Source organism: Eschrichtius robustus, chromosome 7, assembly GCF_028021215.1.
Source record: "Eschrichtius robustus isolate mEscRob2 chromosome 7, mEscRob2.pri, whole genome shotgun sequence".
NCBI classification, from domain to species: Eukaryota; Metazoa; Chordata; class Mammalia; order Artiodactyla; family Eschrichtiidae; genus Eschrichtius; species Eschrichtius robustus.
In genome coordinates this window covers 106,202,001-106,218,850 of record NC_090830.1, presented here as the reverse complement: position 1 = coordinate 106,218,850, position 16,850 = coordinate 106,202,001, and the positions used below count along the sequence as shown (strand labels likewise).

The 16,850-nt window shown below is 40.6% G+C and overlaps 1 protein-coding gene across 9 annotated transcripts in view; it reads right to left on the bottom strand.

Moving 5' to 3' along the window:
• PLCE1 (phospholipase C epsilon 1) overlaps positions 1-16,850 on the bottom strand; it is a 311,916-nt gene that overhangs the window by 48,199 nt on the left and 246,867 nt on the right. For 8 of the 9 annotated variants that reach the window (XR_011074510.1, XM_068548222.1, XM_068548229.1 and 5 more), the window contains 8 exons: positions 11,061-11,243; positions 10,031-10,148; positions 9,110-9,266; positions 5,933-6,055; positions 5,705-5,841; positions 3,335-3,573; positions 1,785-1,846; positions 1,248-1,413 (listed from right to left, as the gene is read on the bottom strand). Coding sequence is in view for 8 of the 9 variants with exons in the window: in XM_068548222.1 (XP_068404323.1) it covers positions 1,248-1,413; positions 1,785-1,846; positions 3,335-3,573; positions 5,705-5,841; positions 5,933-6,055; positions 9,110-9,266; positions 10,031-10,148; positions 11,061-11,243 (1,185 nt within the window). In the remaining variant the exon portion in view is untranslated. The remainder of the gene's footprint in view (positions 1-1,247; positions 1,414-1,784; positions 1,847-3,334; positions 3,574-5,704; positions 5,842-5,932; positions 6,056-9,109; positions 9,267-10,030; positions 10,149-11,060; positions 11,244-16,850) is intronic. The other variant, XM_068548228.1, reaches the window with a different exon arrangement.

Here is a 16,850-nt window from a genome sequence, read left to right as displayed (position 1 = left end):
GAATTCGCCTGCCAATGCAGGGGACACGGGTTCGAGCCCTGGTCCGGGAAGATCCCACATGCCGCGGAGCAACTAAGCCCGTGCGCCACAACTACTGAGCCTGCGTTCTAGAGCCCGTGAGCTGCAGCTGCTGAACCCGTGTGCCACAACTACTGAGCCCGCACGCCTAGAGCCCGTGCTCCTCAACAAAGAAGCCATCACAATGAGAAGCCTGAGCACTGCAATGAAGAGTAGCCCACGCTCCACACAGCTAGAGAAAACCCACGCACAGCAACGAAGACCCAATGCAGCCAAAAATAAAATAAATAAATTAAAAATGGATTTCTATTAAAAAATAAAAAAAAATAAAATACATGCTCCATACCAGATAAGCTTGGGGACAGAAGTTTGACCAATGCTTTGAGGAATATATAGACTAATATCAGAATAAAGGAAGCTCAAGTCTGCTGGGTTTGCGTAAACAATACAATTATAATTTTAACACTTGGACGCCCCCCAACACACACACACACACACACACACACACACACCTGGACGTAGCTAGCTCCTCCCATAATTAACTCACCTTGTGGGAGTTCAGAAAACAGGCAGCATAGACAAGGATGTTGCAGAAAATATAACAGAAGCAACAGACATATGGATCATTGAGAGCTGGACGTTTAGGTCAAAAGGATGTGCTTTTTCTAGTCCGGAGACCCTTCTGAGTTTTCAAGAATATTCCCATGAATTTAAATGTGTAGGGACAGTGCCTGCAGTCTGTAAAATTGTTTTTTGTTGGTTGCCATAGGGATAGATTAATTTTCTGACAAATTGCAAACCAAAACAAACAATATTTTGGGAATAACTTCACAGACAGTTGCATTTTCTGCTATGCTTTCCCACTACAATATATTGATTTATTTAGCATTTAGTGAAGCAATTAGATAGTTTTCCCATGGGAAAATCTAATTTTAGTAGAGGTAGGTCAGACTAACCAGGATCTACAAGCTATGAGTCTCAAACAACTACTTTTTAAATTTTGCCTAGAATAAAGGTTAAGTGTAGATGGGGGGGGAAAAAAGAAACAAAAAGAAGTAAAGAAAACAACTGTATGTATAGGCAGTTTTCCCACACATCGTGTTTCCTCACATTTCACAATTAATAGTGTATAAGTTCTTCAAAGGAGTCTGGGGTCAGGCTTTTGTGACTTCGGGGGTTACGTAAATAAGGTTTAATGAAAACCATATTCCAAGTGAAATTCTCAGTACCTGGCTGTAGAGTTCTACCGAGGATTCTCCTTTGAGTTGATGGCCTGTGAGGTAGGTATTGTGTGAAGATTCAATGTAATAGTAGGAGAGGGGCAATTGCAATTCTTTAATGTTCTCCTGCGACTCATCATTTTTCGAGGCAAAGTTATCTTTATCCATCAGAAACCTAGAGGAAACAAAGTTTCTTAGAATTGCATGGGAAAAATATATACTCTTTTTTAAAAAAAATGAACAATAGTTGACTTACGATATTATATTAGTTTCAGGTATACAACATAGTGATTCAGTATTTTTATATATTATACTCCATATAAAGTTATTATAAAACAATGGCTATATTCCCAGTGCTGTACATTACTTCCTTGCATCATATTTATTTTACACCTTGTAGTTTGTATCTCTTAATCCACTTCCCCCGTCTTGCCCCTCCGTCAAACCCTCTCTCCACTGGTAACCACTAGTTTGTTCTCTGCATTTGTAAGTCTGTTTGAAAAATGTATGCTCTTAAATGATGGGCAAAGATTTTTTAAAAGTTACCTTGCAAATCCTTCAAACGACATTAGGCCCTGATGACACATACTGATACTAGGCTCGAACTTCTGCAAGGGATACGAAAAGAGTGTTACTTAAGTAAAGGAGACTAAAGGGAAAACCCACCACATCATTTCTTGAAACTGTTCTGTTTTCATCAGGAAACATCTCAACCAAATATTTGAACTACTTTAGTTATGCAGTGGTAAGGTGGAGTTTTTTAGTCTAAAAGAAAACATTAATTATGTGTGATTTTATTATACGAAGCATATTTATTTAAGAGAAAAAAGGAGAGTGGGAGAAAAGAATAAGACTGATTTATATGAAAACAAACGATATCGGTTTACGCAGGTGAAGATGGGGATCGTAACGGCAGCTACCATAGAGTTGGTGGGAGGTGAAAGGCGAGAATCCACATAGAATCCTCGGTACAGTGCTTGCGCGCCGTCATATTATAGTGAGCGCACAGTCATGTGATCTTAACCTTGCATTTTTAGCGTTGCCAGTGATCGAGTCCAGTTGCTGGCCAGCTAGTCCACTGATTCCCAATTAACTGACAAGCCAGGCTGAAAACCTAGACTAATTCTGCGGCATGTGGCGCAGCCACAAGGAGCTATCTCGCCGCCCCCTATCTCCTGCCGCCCCCTAGCGGAAGCCATCACCGCCTCTCGCCTGGGTTACTGTGACAGCTTCCTACTGGGTCTCTGCTCTCCTCCTTCCCTAGCACAGTTTATACTCCAGTGGGGCCAGAGTGACCTCTTAAAAACACAAATCAAATCATGTTACTGCCCTGCTCAGAAGTTTCCAATAGCTTCCCATCTCACATGGACTCGAGTCAAATTCCTTCCCATGGCCTAAAATGCCTGGACGATTCGGCCCCTGCCCACCTGTCTGAAATCATGTCAGCTATTGTCCCTCTGGCATTTGTCATTCCTCACAGACTCCAAACTCGCTCCTGCTTGCTACTCCCTGTCTGGAATGCTCTTTCCTCAGACCTTCACATGGCTTATGCATTCAGGGCTCAGCCCAAGTGTCACCTCCCCACAGTGGCCTTTGCTTACTCCTCTCAGCCCTCCTGCATCCCTCCATCCCCTTACTCTGCTCAATTTTTCCAGAACCCATTATTACCTGAAATTACTTTATATTTTTATTCATTTATTGTCTGCCTCAGCCACTAGAATGTAACTACTATATTTCCAGGTCCTGGAACAGAGCCAGGTCCATAGTACAAGCTAATAAACATTTGTTAAACAATCAAAGTGGCTGACAACCTAACTACTAATTCTACTGCATGTGCTAGAACTACGAGAAGCAATCATGTACTGATTCCTTACAGGAGTCACTGAGTAAGAGAAGGCTTAGGACCTATGTTAATCATATGTTAAATAAGAACACATATATTTGGTATTTAAAAACAAAAACAAAAACCAACCCTCTATTTCGGCCCAAGACTGAAAGGTGTTAGAAGGAAATATAGAAAGAGTAAATGTTTACAGAAAATAATTAGCATAGTTAGAGGCTTTACACATTTGCTTGCACACCAAATGGGTACAAACCTGGATGATGCTGAGGATTTCATCGTAAGTGTAGTGTTCTCCTTGGCAATTCACTAGGAAGTCATTGAGCTGGAGGATGCCAACTCCAAATACGCCCAGGGATGTGCTCTCCACCCCAGTGCCATTTGTCACGATACTTGCGGCAGCAATGGCATCAGATATCTGCCTCTGGTTGTCGGACAGCTGCTGTTTACTCTTAATGAATAACCCCAAATCGGAGACATTTCTGGTCAGCAAATCTGAAACAGAACCACGCACAGAACACGGACAGGCTAGCCAGCATCTTTTATAAAGTTCATTTTGGAGATAATGGTGTTGTGGAAATATTAAGCTGGAGAAACTCTTCACTAATCTGTCTAAACAAGCCATCAAACTCAGTGCTTCTTCCTGGCTTCACATAGTTGAAGGAATAAACAAAAATGAATCAATGAATAAATAAAAGAAACTAAGAGAGAGCGAGGTCAAAGATTTTGAAAGCCCATAAGCTTCAGTATGAGATGGAAACTAAATGTAAATTTCTTTGGGGACTTCAGGCTGTATTCAGACTTTGGTTTTTGAGACTAGCTACTTCTACGTCTTTATGTTTGCAGAGATGGAAGACGTACCTTTAAGATTACAGTTTCTTCTGTACTTCAAAAGTGTAACTGTAAACATTTGTGTGCACGTTTCTGTGTGAACATAAGTTTTCAGCTTATTTGGGTAAACGCCAAGGAGTACAATTGCTGGATCATACGGTAACAGTACGTTTAGTTTTGTAAGAAACTGCCAAATTCTCTTCTGAGGTGGCTGCACCATTTTACATTTTCACCAGCAATGCCCTGATTGCTCCACATGTGCACCCATTTTGGTATGGCCAGTCATTTTCATTCTAACCACCTTGGAGGACAGTCTGTCAGTTTCTTGCAGAGCTAAACACAGACTTATCATATGATCCAGCAACTGCATTCCTAGGGGTCTACCCAAGTGAGCTGAAAACTTACCTCCACAAAAACCCTGCACACCAAATATTTATAGCAGCTTTATACATAATTGCTAAAACTTAGAAGCAACCAAGATGTCTTTCAACAGGACAAATATCCATACAACAAAATATTATTCAGCAATAAAAAGAAATGGCCTATCAAACTATGAAAAGACATCGAGAAACCTTAAATGCATATTGCTCAGTGAAAGGAGCTAGTGTGAAAAGGCTACATACTATATGATCCCAACTATATGACATTCTGGGAAAGTCAAAACTATGGAGACAGGAAAAAGATCAGTGGTTGCCAGGGTTCAGAAGGAGAGTGGGAGCAATGAAAAGATGGAGCACAGGGGATCTTTAGGGCAGTGGAACTATTTATTCTGTATACTACTGTAATGGTAGATACATGTCATTATACTTTTGTCAAAACCCATAGAGTGTACAACACAAACAGTGAACACTAATGTAAATTATGGATTTCAGTTAATATATTAATATTGGCTCAACTGTAACAAATATACCACACTAATACAAGATATTACTAAGGGAGGGAACTGTATGTGTGTGTGGGGAGGGTATATGGGAACTCTCTGTACTTTCCCCTCATTTTTCTGTTAACCTAAAACTGTTCTAAAAAATAAAGTCTATTAATTTTTTAAAAAGTGTAACTACTGGGCTAGTCCATAGTTATGCCCATTTATGACTAAAGTTGAAAAAGGTCAATATTTTTAGCATAAGGACAATATATTTTAAAATAATTTAAAAAGCAAATGCATGAAAGAGGACAGTTTTTTGTTTTTTTTTTTTTTTTTTTGCTTTTTAGTGTTTATAGTTTCCAGCAAGAACAGAAGAGAAAAATAATAGGCTTAAAATGAATGGGTGGTGATGGCAATGGTGGTGGTGGTGAGTGGGATCGAGGAACTAGACATTCTGGTTCACATATTAGGAAAAATGTCCTGGATGTTCAGACAGGAGTGCTCTGCTGAGGTCACGAAAAACTCTCCTGTCAAAGGGCAGCAACTTCCACCCTGGGGTTCAGTACCCACCCACCTGGAGGCATGGAAGAGACTGGTGGTTCCCAACCGGGATATGCCACACACCTCGTGGACTTTTGGAAATCAGTGGGAAAGGTTTTTAGTTGTCAGAATGAGTGGGAGGCTCTACTGGTGAAATATTCTGGAATCCATGGACAGACCCACCCAGTGATGAATTTCCTTGTCCAAAATGCTAATGATACCCTTTCCCCTGACACCTCCATTAGAAAGATAATTCTCTAAGCATTTCACGATGCTCCAGGTGGCAGCATGCCATGTGGGACACAGGCTAAGGGCTTGTGTGATTGGATCTGGAACTTTCATTTTTAGGTAGAAAGGCCTCAAAGGGAACTATTAAAATCTCGCACAAACCTAGGTCAGGCTGAAGACCGCTGGTGTTTTCGTCAATGGTCAGGTTGGTGTAGAGGGGGGCCGCCTCGGAGCCGGCTCGGTCGCAGGGTACGGCGTAGATGTCAAAGAGATCCTTCAGGTCCTTGCGGCTCCTCACACTGGGTGTGGGATGGAGAACACCTCACCTTTGGCATTGTTATAACAAGGTTAGGGTCAGACAAGAAAGGCTAAGAAGAAATCCAGCCATACCTGAATGATTTGAACAGTTCAACAAACTCCACAAAACTCATGCTGCTGTCTGAAACCATGAAGCTCTGAAAGCCCTTCATTCCTCCTTTGATGCGCCCATGCCAGCTGCTGCTGCTCCAAGCACTGCAACAAAGACATGGCCTTAATGGGCAGAACTGGGACCAGTTTCGTCATTCTGCCCCAAGAGACATTCTCTGATTAGCAACATGAACAAAAACATGGACTGCAAGTCATTGAAGGTTTAGGCTCTTTTCTTTTCTTTCTTTTCAAGCATTCCTTTAATTACATACATCTTTTCATTTCCCTCAAAATTAATCCACATTGCATCGGAGGAAACAAAACATTATACGCTGAAACCACTTCACGTTTATAGCTTATTTAATAAGGGCACAAAGCTGAGGTTAATATTCCTCTACTAATCATAACAGTTCTTTGAAATCTCAGGTCAATGGGAGAAAAAAACTCCAAAAATTCAGCGGTTTTGAAGAAAAGTCATTTTAAAAAAGAGCTCCAAATTACTCATAAGTCATGACTTATGGAAGATTACGCATGTTCTTTCCTATATTCTAAAATATAGAAACACATTTAAGAAGAAAATCTTGAATGTATCAATGTCTTCTCTTTTTCCTTTCTTAACCGGTTCTTAGATGAAAACAAGGAAGGGCTTTTAATGTTAATGGAAAATGTGAGTAGCAAAAATATTAAGGATGGAAAGAAGCCAACGCTGCCTAGAATTATATTTGCACCTACCAAGGCTGGATCTATTTAATATAAAAATATCAGTCAACTGGGTCAAAAATTCAGTCTAGCTGTTTCACAATATTTTTTTATTTTCTACACTGGTTCCCTGAGAGGAGAGTATGAGAAATGTTTTGACTGGTTTTTGGTCAAATCAATGACTACGATCTTTTTTTTTTTTCATTTTTGCTTTTGTCTCTTATTTTTTACTTTCTAAATATTTCAAATATGTAAGAAAGTAGAGAGAATACTGTAATGAATAGCTAGTTTGTCCTCAGTCCTGCCAATAGTGTTTATTCATGGAAAATTATTTTGTGTTGACACCAGAAGGTCACCTCCATTAATGGAAGAGTAATACAAATGGATAGGTTTATTGTACTTTGTAGGCTTGGGTTATTGATCGCCTATGTGGTATGGGAAACAGAGGGTGGAGGTTCAGGAAGAGGAAAAAGATCCGATAACAAAATGGCTTATCATTTGCATTTAAACAAGTACATTCCCTGCCTTCCTTCCTTCTGGTTCCAGGTTCAGCCTCTGTCTGTAGGCACCCATCTCCGTCTGACTTTAGGAAACTCTATCAGTCCACTTGTTCCCTTCCTAGGGCTCAGTCTTGCTCTCTCCTTGAAGAGCATTCAGGCTGACTTTTCTTCTCCTGTTTCGTCTTCTCTGTCTGGTTTAGCATACTTGGTGGGCACTGCCCCCTGTCCTTCTATGGCAGGGTCCTCTGATCTTGCATCTGGCATGGTAGTTCCTCTACTTTTACCTCTTTGAAAAGATTTTCCTCCTTTACTTTGTCCTTCCTTTTCCTGCTTATGAGTGATTGAAATAAAGGGAAAGACCACTTAATCCAAGTTCTCTGGCTATTTTATTTACCCGGGATACTGTATAGGCTGAAATATAATGTAAAGAATTCTGATTCTTTGTAGCTTTAATTTTGTTACAAACCGGGCTTCCCCTGTGGCGCAGTGGTTAAGAATCCACCTGCCAATGCAGGGGACACGGGTTCGAGCCCTGGTCCAGGAAGATCCCACATGCCGCGGAGCAACTAAGCCCGTGAACCACAACGACTGAGCCTGCGCTCTAGAGCCCGCGAGCCACAACTACTGAAGCCCGCACGCCTAGAGCCCGTGCTCCGCAACAAGAGAAGCCACCGCAATGAGAAGCCTGCACACCGCAACGAAGAGTAGCCCCTGCTCGCCGCAACTAGAGAAAGCCTGAGCACAGCAACGAAGACCCGACGCAGGCAAAAATAATAAATAAATAAAATAAATAAATTTAAAAAAAACCCAAAAAACCCCTATAAACCTCACAAGAGTGGTATAAAGAATTCCCATGTACCTGTAACCCAGTTTCAAGTGTAGAAATTATGTTCATTATTCATATTGTGAAAGGATGCTTCCCTTTAAAAGATGAGTCACTGTAGGGTTCTCTTCTGTAGCAAGCTTCCCAGGAAGAGAGGAAGAGGGGAGGAGGGGTGTGTGTGTGTGTGTGTGTGTGTGTGTTGTGTGTGTGTGTGCGCACGTGTGTGTAAAATTACCGTTTCCAAAGCCAATATCTGTACAGACTCACTTCCTCCTCCCATTCCTCTGTTTGACGAAGTAAAGAATGTCTGTTTCACCATGGTTCTGTCTGGAATCTTTGCATTTCTTAAACTTTAGTAGGGGGCTGAGGGAGATGATGTGGCGTTCTGATTCCTTTGAAAGACTTTCATTTTAATATTATTTCTTCTGAGAGGGTAGCTGTTGTTTCAAATCTGTAATTTGCATGGACCTTACAAAATAATTTACACTAATACTAGCTAAACCTATCTAACTTGCCGTAAGACATTCAATTCTCTAGACGTGTATATCTCATACTTGAGAAGAGTCCGAAATATATTTCACCTATCAGCAAAGGGTCAAGCTGCTTACATTAAAACTTAATTTATTCTTTGTTTAGAGCAGTGCTCGCCAATAAAACTTTCTGCAATGATAGAAATGTTCTTTATCTGCACTGTTCAGTACAGTAGACACCAGCCACTGGTAGCTATGGAACACTTTTAATGTGGCTAGCATGACTGAGGGACTGAATTTGAAATTTTATTTAATTTTAATTAATTAAAATTAGAATTTAAATAGCCACTTAACATTTTTTCCCTGTGGCTAGCAGCTGCTATATCAGTGCAGATTTAGAGACTCACAGCTTGGATTTTGTTACTGCTATTGACCTTTGAAGGGTTGGTCTGTCAGAAAATGAGAAGCAGTTATAGTAATATGAGAAGGTAGGAATACAAAATCAAGAAAATTAGGAGCTTTAAAAAAATTGGGGGTTTTCAGTTTTAATGTAATTGTTAAGTCAAAATTAGAGATAGTCTTTCCATAGAGCACTGGGAGAGGATGCCCTTCTACACAACCTGAAGGATGTGAAGGGTCCTTCTGTTTTATCATGTTAAGGCCCCACCTGGACGGGCTCTTGTTTGAAGAAGACAGCACAGGGGAGGACACTGGCCTGATGGGAGATGATGTCCCGGCAGCCAAGTTAGGGGACCCAGCCGTGGTCAAAGAGTGGGCTCTTCTGGAAGGGAGAGGGTTAGGAGGGCTCGTGATGGCGTTCGCCTCTGTGAGGGTGAAAGACAGAAAAGAGACAATGACTCCGATTATACCTGCCCTCAGAAATCAAATGAAAACCAAAGATGCTTCTGAACGTCTGAGGAAATCAATCCATGAAGGTAATTAATGTACAAGAAGCATCAAAATATTCTGGTGGGTTCTCAGTCCTGGCTACACATCAGAATCATCTGGGGAGTGGGACTTCGCTGGCGGTCTAGTGGTTAGGACTCTGTGCTTCCACTGCTGGGGGCATGGGTTCGGTCCCTGGTTGGGGAACTAAGATCCCGCATGCTGTACGGCCAAATAAATAAATAAATAAATAAACAAATAATGAGTAAATGGTAAAAATTAAAAAAAAAAAATCATCTGGGGAACTTAAAAAGTGCATAGATGTCCAGGTCCCAGACAGAGAGTGTCTGAATCAGTTGGGCTGGGGTGTGGCATCCAGATATTTTTTAAAAGCTCTGATATCCAGCCAGGGGATAAGAATCACTGGTCTAATCTATCAAACTGTATCTTTTATATCTAATATTCCTTGTCAATAATGGCAAGTTATTTAATGAGAATTTTCTTCTTAATTACACTGGTGTTTGCAAACCTGTATTTGCAGAAATACCTCTTGGGTTCCATCTTCTAGTGAAACACAAAGGTAAGTATATTTAATGTGATAAAGAGTTTTGTTAAGAATGCCCACAATATTTAAATCACAATTTAAAACCAAATGCATATATTTTCCCATTAAAAATTCTCAGACGTAAAGAGGCTGCTTTACCTGATTCTTCTTGTTCATTAACGTCTTGAGGATCAGAACCACTCCGACTCCGACACTCTTTGTGCGTTTTGGCTTTGCGGGTGGCCATCTCGTCGTCGGTGGCCTCTCCACTCTCACCCTGGGAACACAAAACTCACATCGTTTCTCATTCTGTATTCCTCTCCCATCACTGCTTAGTTCAGGTGGGTCCCTATTTTCTCACTGACCCACCTTCAATACCACCTCCACCTGACAAAAATAGTAAAGACCTATGTGAAGGCTGACCAACTATTCTCATGTTATATTTTTGTTCTTCACTAAAATGCAGCACTCCTCTGGGGAGGGTGACAAGAGGAGGAATAAGACCCTTGGAATCTGTGTAGAGACAGAGTTATGAAGCAGACAAAGTTCAACTTAGGCATCAACATATGTCTTAGGCCTCCTGTATGCAAAGACTGGGATTTCTTCTAGTTAACCATGAAGAACATATATTATCATGTTACAGTGAGAATATAAATAATGTAATATATAATATATAGTGATACATATATATATTTATCATGGTAAAAAACAAAACATAAAATTTACCATCTTAACCATTTTTAAGTGTATAGTAGTGTTAACTATTTGTACCTTGTTGTGCAACAGATCTCTAGAGCTTTCTCATCTTGCAAAACTGAAACTCTATACTCTTTGAACAGCTCCCCTTTTCCCCTTCCCCTTACCCCCTGGCAACTGCCATTCAGCCCCATATTTTCCTTCTCTCTGCTCCCACAGCACTTTGCAGACAGCTTGACAGTGACTCTTATTTAGATCTCCCTGTGTTTGTTAACATCTCTGTGTCCCTCTATGGACCTTGACTTTTCCCTGGTGTTGACTCAGTTCCTATCTCTGGGCCTGGCATCCAGGAGGTGCTTGGTAAGCTCTTGTGTTTCATTTGTTTTACACCTCATCTTGTCCCCCAGCCAAATGACCTAAGGTAGTTTATGGTGATGTAGACCATACAGGGGTCCTGGAATACTGGGGTTAATGCTTAATAAATAAACTCTACCCTCATAAGAATTTTCTTCTTTTTCTTGGTGGTGCTTATACCCAAGGTGTTGTTTCTCTGCATGTTGGGCTTCTCAGCACTCTTTGCTGATGTCCCGGGACTGGGGTTTCGAGTACTCCATCGTCTGCCACCAAACAACTCCACAGCGTGAGCCAAAGTTGGGCCTTCATATCGTCCATCCTCCTGTAAAAGAACCACATTCTGAACACATAAGGAAAGAGCGAGCAATGCGGAAGTAAATATATTAACAGCTTCCAGTAAATTCCCAGAGGTGGAGGAGAATAGGCTGTCACCGAAGAATAACCATCTGGCCACGCAAGTGGCTCTGCTTTCTAACTGTCAGAACTCTCTGTTGGGGATTTCATCATGTCCTCTGTTGTCCTGGTCACGCCCTGCTGAGTTCCAGTGATGTGCTTTAATAGGGCCACGTTCACCTGGGATTAACAAAACAATTTCCCTTCCCAGTTTCAGAGGTTACGTTCCAGAATTATCACTGCAGGCAAATTCATTAAGATGTACTTTGCAGATCTGGGCTTTGGAGGAGTTGGAGGGTATACATGTGTGTATGAATCTATTTAAGTAAAGTCAAGTTCTATTTGCTATTGCATCACTCCAGTGTATTTTCACCTAGTTTGATGCTTGGGACAGTCTGACTTGAAGTCAGAGTAGGTGGAGTACACAAAATTCACTTTGGAGGGCTCTGGGAGCACCTTGAGTAGTTGAGCTGCCATCCTCCTTTTTTTTTTTTTTTTTTCTTTGTTGGATAATCTTTTAATAAAACGAGGTGCACACCACTGATATTAAGAATGGAGGGGCTTCCCTGGTGGCGCAGTGGTTGAGAGTCTGCCTGCCAATGCAGGGGACACGGGTTCGAGCCCTGGTCTGGGAAGATCCCACATGCCGCGGAGCGACTAGGCCCGTGAGCCACAACTACTGAGCCTGCGCATCTGGAGCCTGTGCTCCGCAACAAGAGAGGCCGCGATAGTGAGAGGCCCGCGCACCGCGATGAAGAGTGGCCCCAGCTTGCCACAACTAGAGAAAGCCCTCGCACAGAAGCGAAGACCCAACACAGCCAAAAATAAATAAATAAATTATAAAAAAAAAAAAAGAATGGAATATGCGCAAAACAAAACAACCCTTTTTGGCTAATGGATGGAGAAGGAAGAAAAAGCATGAGAAATGGAGCTGCCATCCTCTTGAGTGACTGATATCCAAGGATAGAGAGCCCAGGGGACTCAGAGCACCATGCATATTATGATGTTGTGAGCAGCGAAAACATACTCAGTGGGTAGGTGATGGTTTACAATAGCTGCTGCTTGCAAGGCAACTCTGTGTAACATGCATTGAGTATCAGTAGGGATTCATTAATCCCTACTGATTAATGAATGAGTAATCCCTCCTGATTAATGATCAGTGGTCAACAATTCTCCTTATAAGTCAGGAAAGTCAGTTAATAAAACTACAAAAAGGTCACATATGAATTAAAAACAATACTGATGATATTTCACAGGTTGTAGAAAAGGTACCTCTTAAAATTAATTTCCATTTACTATCTTTACTTTCTGCAAAGTTTTAAGGTTAGTCCTCCTTTGCAATTCCAAAGAAGTGCTTGTAAATAGATTTTGCTTTGTTATAGATAATATGCAAATAATAAAGAGGCTTTACGTGTGTTCACGTGCGCGCGCACTTGCTCCTTCATCCTAGTGTTCAATGACTATCTGATTTTATGACTTGAGTCGTGACCTCCCACTTCCTGCATCCTGTTATGGATCCCAGCATGCTGAGTAACTTGGATACTTGATCTTCTGAATGACATTTGATGAAACCTTTTAGTGACCTTTTGTCGTGGATATCTGTGATTTATGCCTGCTTATGGATCATTACTCTTTTCTCTAACCATACCGCAATTTTATTTGATCTCTTTTTCACTAGATATAGTCTTGGGTCTATCAATCAAAGGGGAACATCCTCCCTTGATCAATGGTTGGTACAGGATCCAAATAAGCCAGTCAGAATTTCTGTGCCTGGAAAATGAATCTTGAATGCAGTGATACAGAGAATGAAAATGGTTGGAGATGATTCCACCTGGTACAGGCCTGCTGAAGAGAGTCCCTGATAACAAGTCACTACAACTGACTCCAAAGTGGAATAACCAATTCATGACACAATTTCATAAATAGATTTTAACTACCTTATTGCATAACATACTCTGAAAGAAACCTTGTGAAATTTTTATCTATGGGTTTTAAATAACACATCTTTAAACATTTAATAGACCCCTTCATTAAAATTTAAAAGTTCTGCTCTGCAAAAGACACTGTCAGGAGAGTTAGAAGACAAGCCACAGACTGGGAGAAAATATTTGCAAAGAAATATCTGATGAAGGTCTGTTATCCAAAACATACAAAGAAATCTTAAAACTCTACAACAAGAAAACAAACAACCCGATTAAAAAAATGGGCCAAACACCCTAACAGACACCTCACCAAAGCAGACGTACAGATGGCAAATAATTCCATGAAAAGATGTTCCACATCATATGTCATCAGGGAAATGCGAAATGAAACAAGAAACCACTACACACCTATTAGAATGGCCAAAATTGAGAACACTGACAACACCAAATGCTGGTGAGGTTGTGGAGCAACAGGAACTCTCATCCATTGCTGGTGGAAACGCAAAATCATACAGCCACTTCAGAAGGCAGTTTGGTTTCTTACGAAACTAAACCTACTGTTACTGTATGATCCAACAATCACACTCCTTGGTATTTACCCAAATGAGTTGAAAACTTGTGTCCACACAAAAACCTGACCATGGATGTTTACACCAGCTTTATTCATAATTGCCAAAATGTGGAAGCAACAAAGAAACCTTTTAGTAGGTGCATGAATGAATAATCTGTGGTCCACCCAGACAATGGAATTTCATTCAGAATAAAAAGAAAGCTATTAAGCTACAAGAAGACAGGGAGGAAACTTACATGCATATTACGAAGTGAAAGAAACCAATCTGAGAAGGCTACGTATTGTATGATTCCAACTATATGACATTCTGAAAAAGACAAAACTATGGAGACAATAAAAAGATCAGTGGTTGCAGGGGACTGGGGGAAGGGGTGGGGGTGGCGTGGGAGAAAGAGATAACAGGCTGAGCACACAGGATTTTTAGGGCAGTGAAAATGTTCCATATAGTATTATAGTGATGCATATATGTCAATAAATATTTGCACAAGCCCACAGAATGTACAGCACCAAGAGTGAACTCTAAGGTAAACTATGGACTTTGAGTGATTATGATGTGTCAACATAGGTTCATCCTTTGTAAAGAATGTACCATTCTGGTGAGTGATGTTGATAACGGGGGTGCCATGCAGGCATGGGGGCAGGAGGTTTATGGGAAATCTCTGTACCTTCCTTTCAATTTTATTATAAACCTAAAACTCCTCTAAAAAATAAAACCTTTAATATAAAAATTTAATAGATCCATTACCATGTACATATAAAAGAATCAGCCTCCACTGCTTTGGTTTTTCTAAATTCAGAACAGGTCAACGTGTGCCAAGCTTTACTTTTAATGGAAATATTTTAGGCCTGGAAAAAGCAGGATGCTTTTGTTTAATCTTCAAAGGAGACTCTCTGGGAACCAAAATGTAGTTTGAATCTTTCTTTCGTTTTATACAAAACAATAAACTTGTTTAGGACAGGTGAAATATGTCCTTCTAGTTTTAATTTGGGAGAAGGACTGTTGTGAGTGAAGGTACATTCTCAGTTTTAGAAAACAGTTCATGTGGAAGTTGAGGATTAGGAAATTCATTCCTTAAAAAATATTCATGCACTTTTAACTCAGCATATCTTTGCATATGATATCTTAAAGACTGTGAAACTAATCTAATTCTTTAAATAGATCCCATTTTTTCCATTGAAGATAGCCAGAATCTGTTTCTGTTGCTTACAATCAAAGAAGTTTACTGATAATCCTGTGTATAACCTTCTCAGCTTCCCAGAGATCTTTCCAAGTATATGAGTTCCCAAGCTCTGCCCATGATAACCTTGAGCCAAAGCTCATGATACCAGCCTTTCCTCCACACCCCACATGGAATCTCTGCAGAGTTTACTTTCTTTTAATTTCCTGTATTCCTAGGCTTCATTACAAATGTCACTATTTCTTCTTGTCTTTTGCTTTATCTCCTGCTACTATTTCCATTAGATCAATTTACATTTACTAGTACTAAAATACTTATATTTGAAAGTAACCGTGAATACCTTCATCACACAAAAGGACTCTGATGTCAGAAAGATTATTTTCTATATAAGCTCTTCCCAAACTGGGGATAAAGAGATACACTTATAGGGCTGTTAACAGAAGTTTGGAAGAAATCAAGACTTTTCATACATTTCTTTAATTTATAGATACATTTAAGTAGGTTTCATTTGTACTTTGAGACTTCTCAGAGCTTTAAATGTGCTAAGTCGTATTATAAGTCAGCAAGCGGGGCATTTAGCAAGATGCCTGTTTGACCTTTTGTTCTCCAAGTACGAAATTAGCATCTTTTTGATGTTTCCTGAGATCATTTGGGAACTGGTCTATTTGATGGGAAAATGAGTAGTCCGTTGACCTTTTTCACTTTTAAAAAAAAAAAAAAAGAAAGAAAGAAATCTTGAGTGTCTAAGACTCTTGCCTGTCTTAGGCAGCTCACGTAGTACATTGTTTTGAGGAATAATGTCACCTGTGTGCTCAGAAGTGACTGAGGTATAATGGAGCTATTTTGCTGTTACACTGTGATGGCTTGGTTCCATACGGGGTGGAGGGGTAGGGGCTGGGAGATAGGAAGGGGTGTAGCTGTGTTTGCAACTGTATAGGACTGAATCTGCTCCAAGTCATTTCCTCTATCTCTGCTCTTAACTCTTCTCATCAGACCATTGTTCATGGTCTCAGCTGGTGCCTCCTTCAGCACAAACTGAAGGTTGCCAGGTTAAATGAGAAACTAAGTAGACCTTATATGATAATTCAGTTACTTTATGCTATAACATGGGGAGGGAAACAAATGGAGCAAATAAACCACATAGGCTTTGTGACAGTGATTGTAAATGAGCCCAAAGATTTTGGTTTATGCCCAGCTTGAATGGATTTTCATGATTCTAGAAGGCTGAGAAATGACTGTAATTGAAAATCAAGGGACTTCCCTGGTGGCGCAGTGGTTAAGAATCCGTCTGCCAATGCAGGGGACACCAGTTTGAGCCCTGGTCGGGGAGGATCCCACATGCTGCAGAGCAACTGAGCCCATGTGCCACAAGTACTGAGCCTGCGCTCTAGAGCCCGCGAGCCACAACTACTGAGCCCGCGCGCCTAGAGCCCGTGCTCCGCAACAAGAGAAGCCACCGCAATGAGAAGTCTGTGCACCGCAATGAAGAGCAGCCCCCGCTCGCTGCAACTAGAGAAAACCCGTGCGCAGCAACAAAGACCCAATGCAGCCAAAAATATGAACAAATAAATAAATAAATTTATGAAAGAAAAAAAAAAGAAAATCAATATTGATAATAGCTCCTGAAGACCTTTCTTCCAAGCAGCTGGCAGCACTGAGAGCTCCCTGTGGAGTAGACAGGAAGCAGGTATTTTGGTTTCCATTTTAGACGAGTTAACTAAGACTGGCTTTGCGCAGTGCAGCATAATCGTGTATATAGGTCTATGTGCTTATTAAGTCATTAATCAAGTTAGTTATTCAGGATATCATCTCTACTCATAAGTACTGCATGGATGTGGGAAAAGGGGAAAGAAAGGGTCCTATAT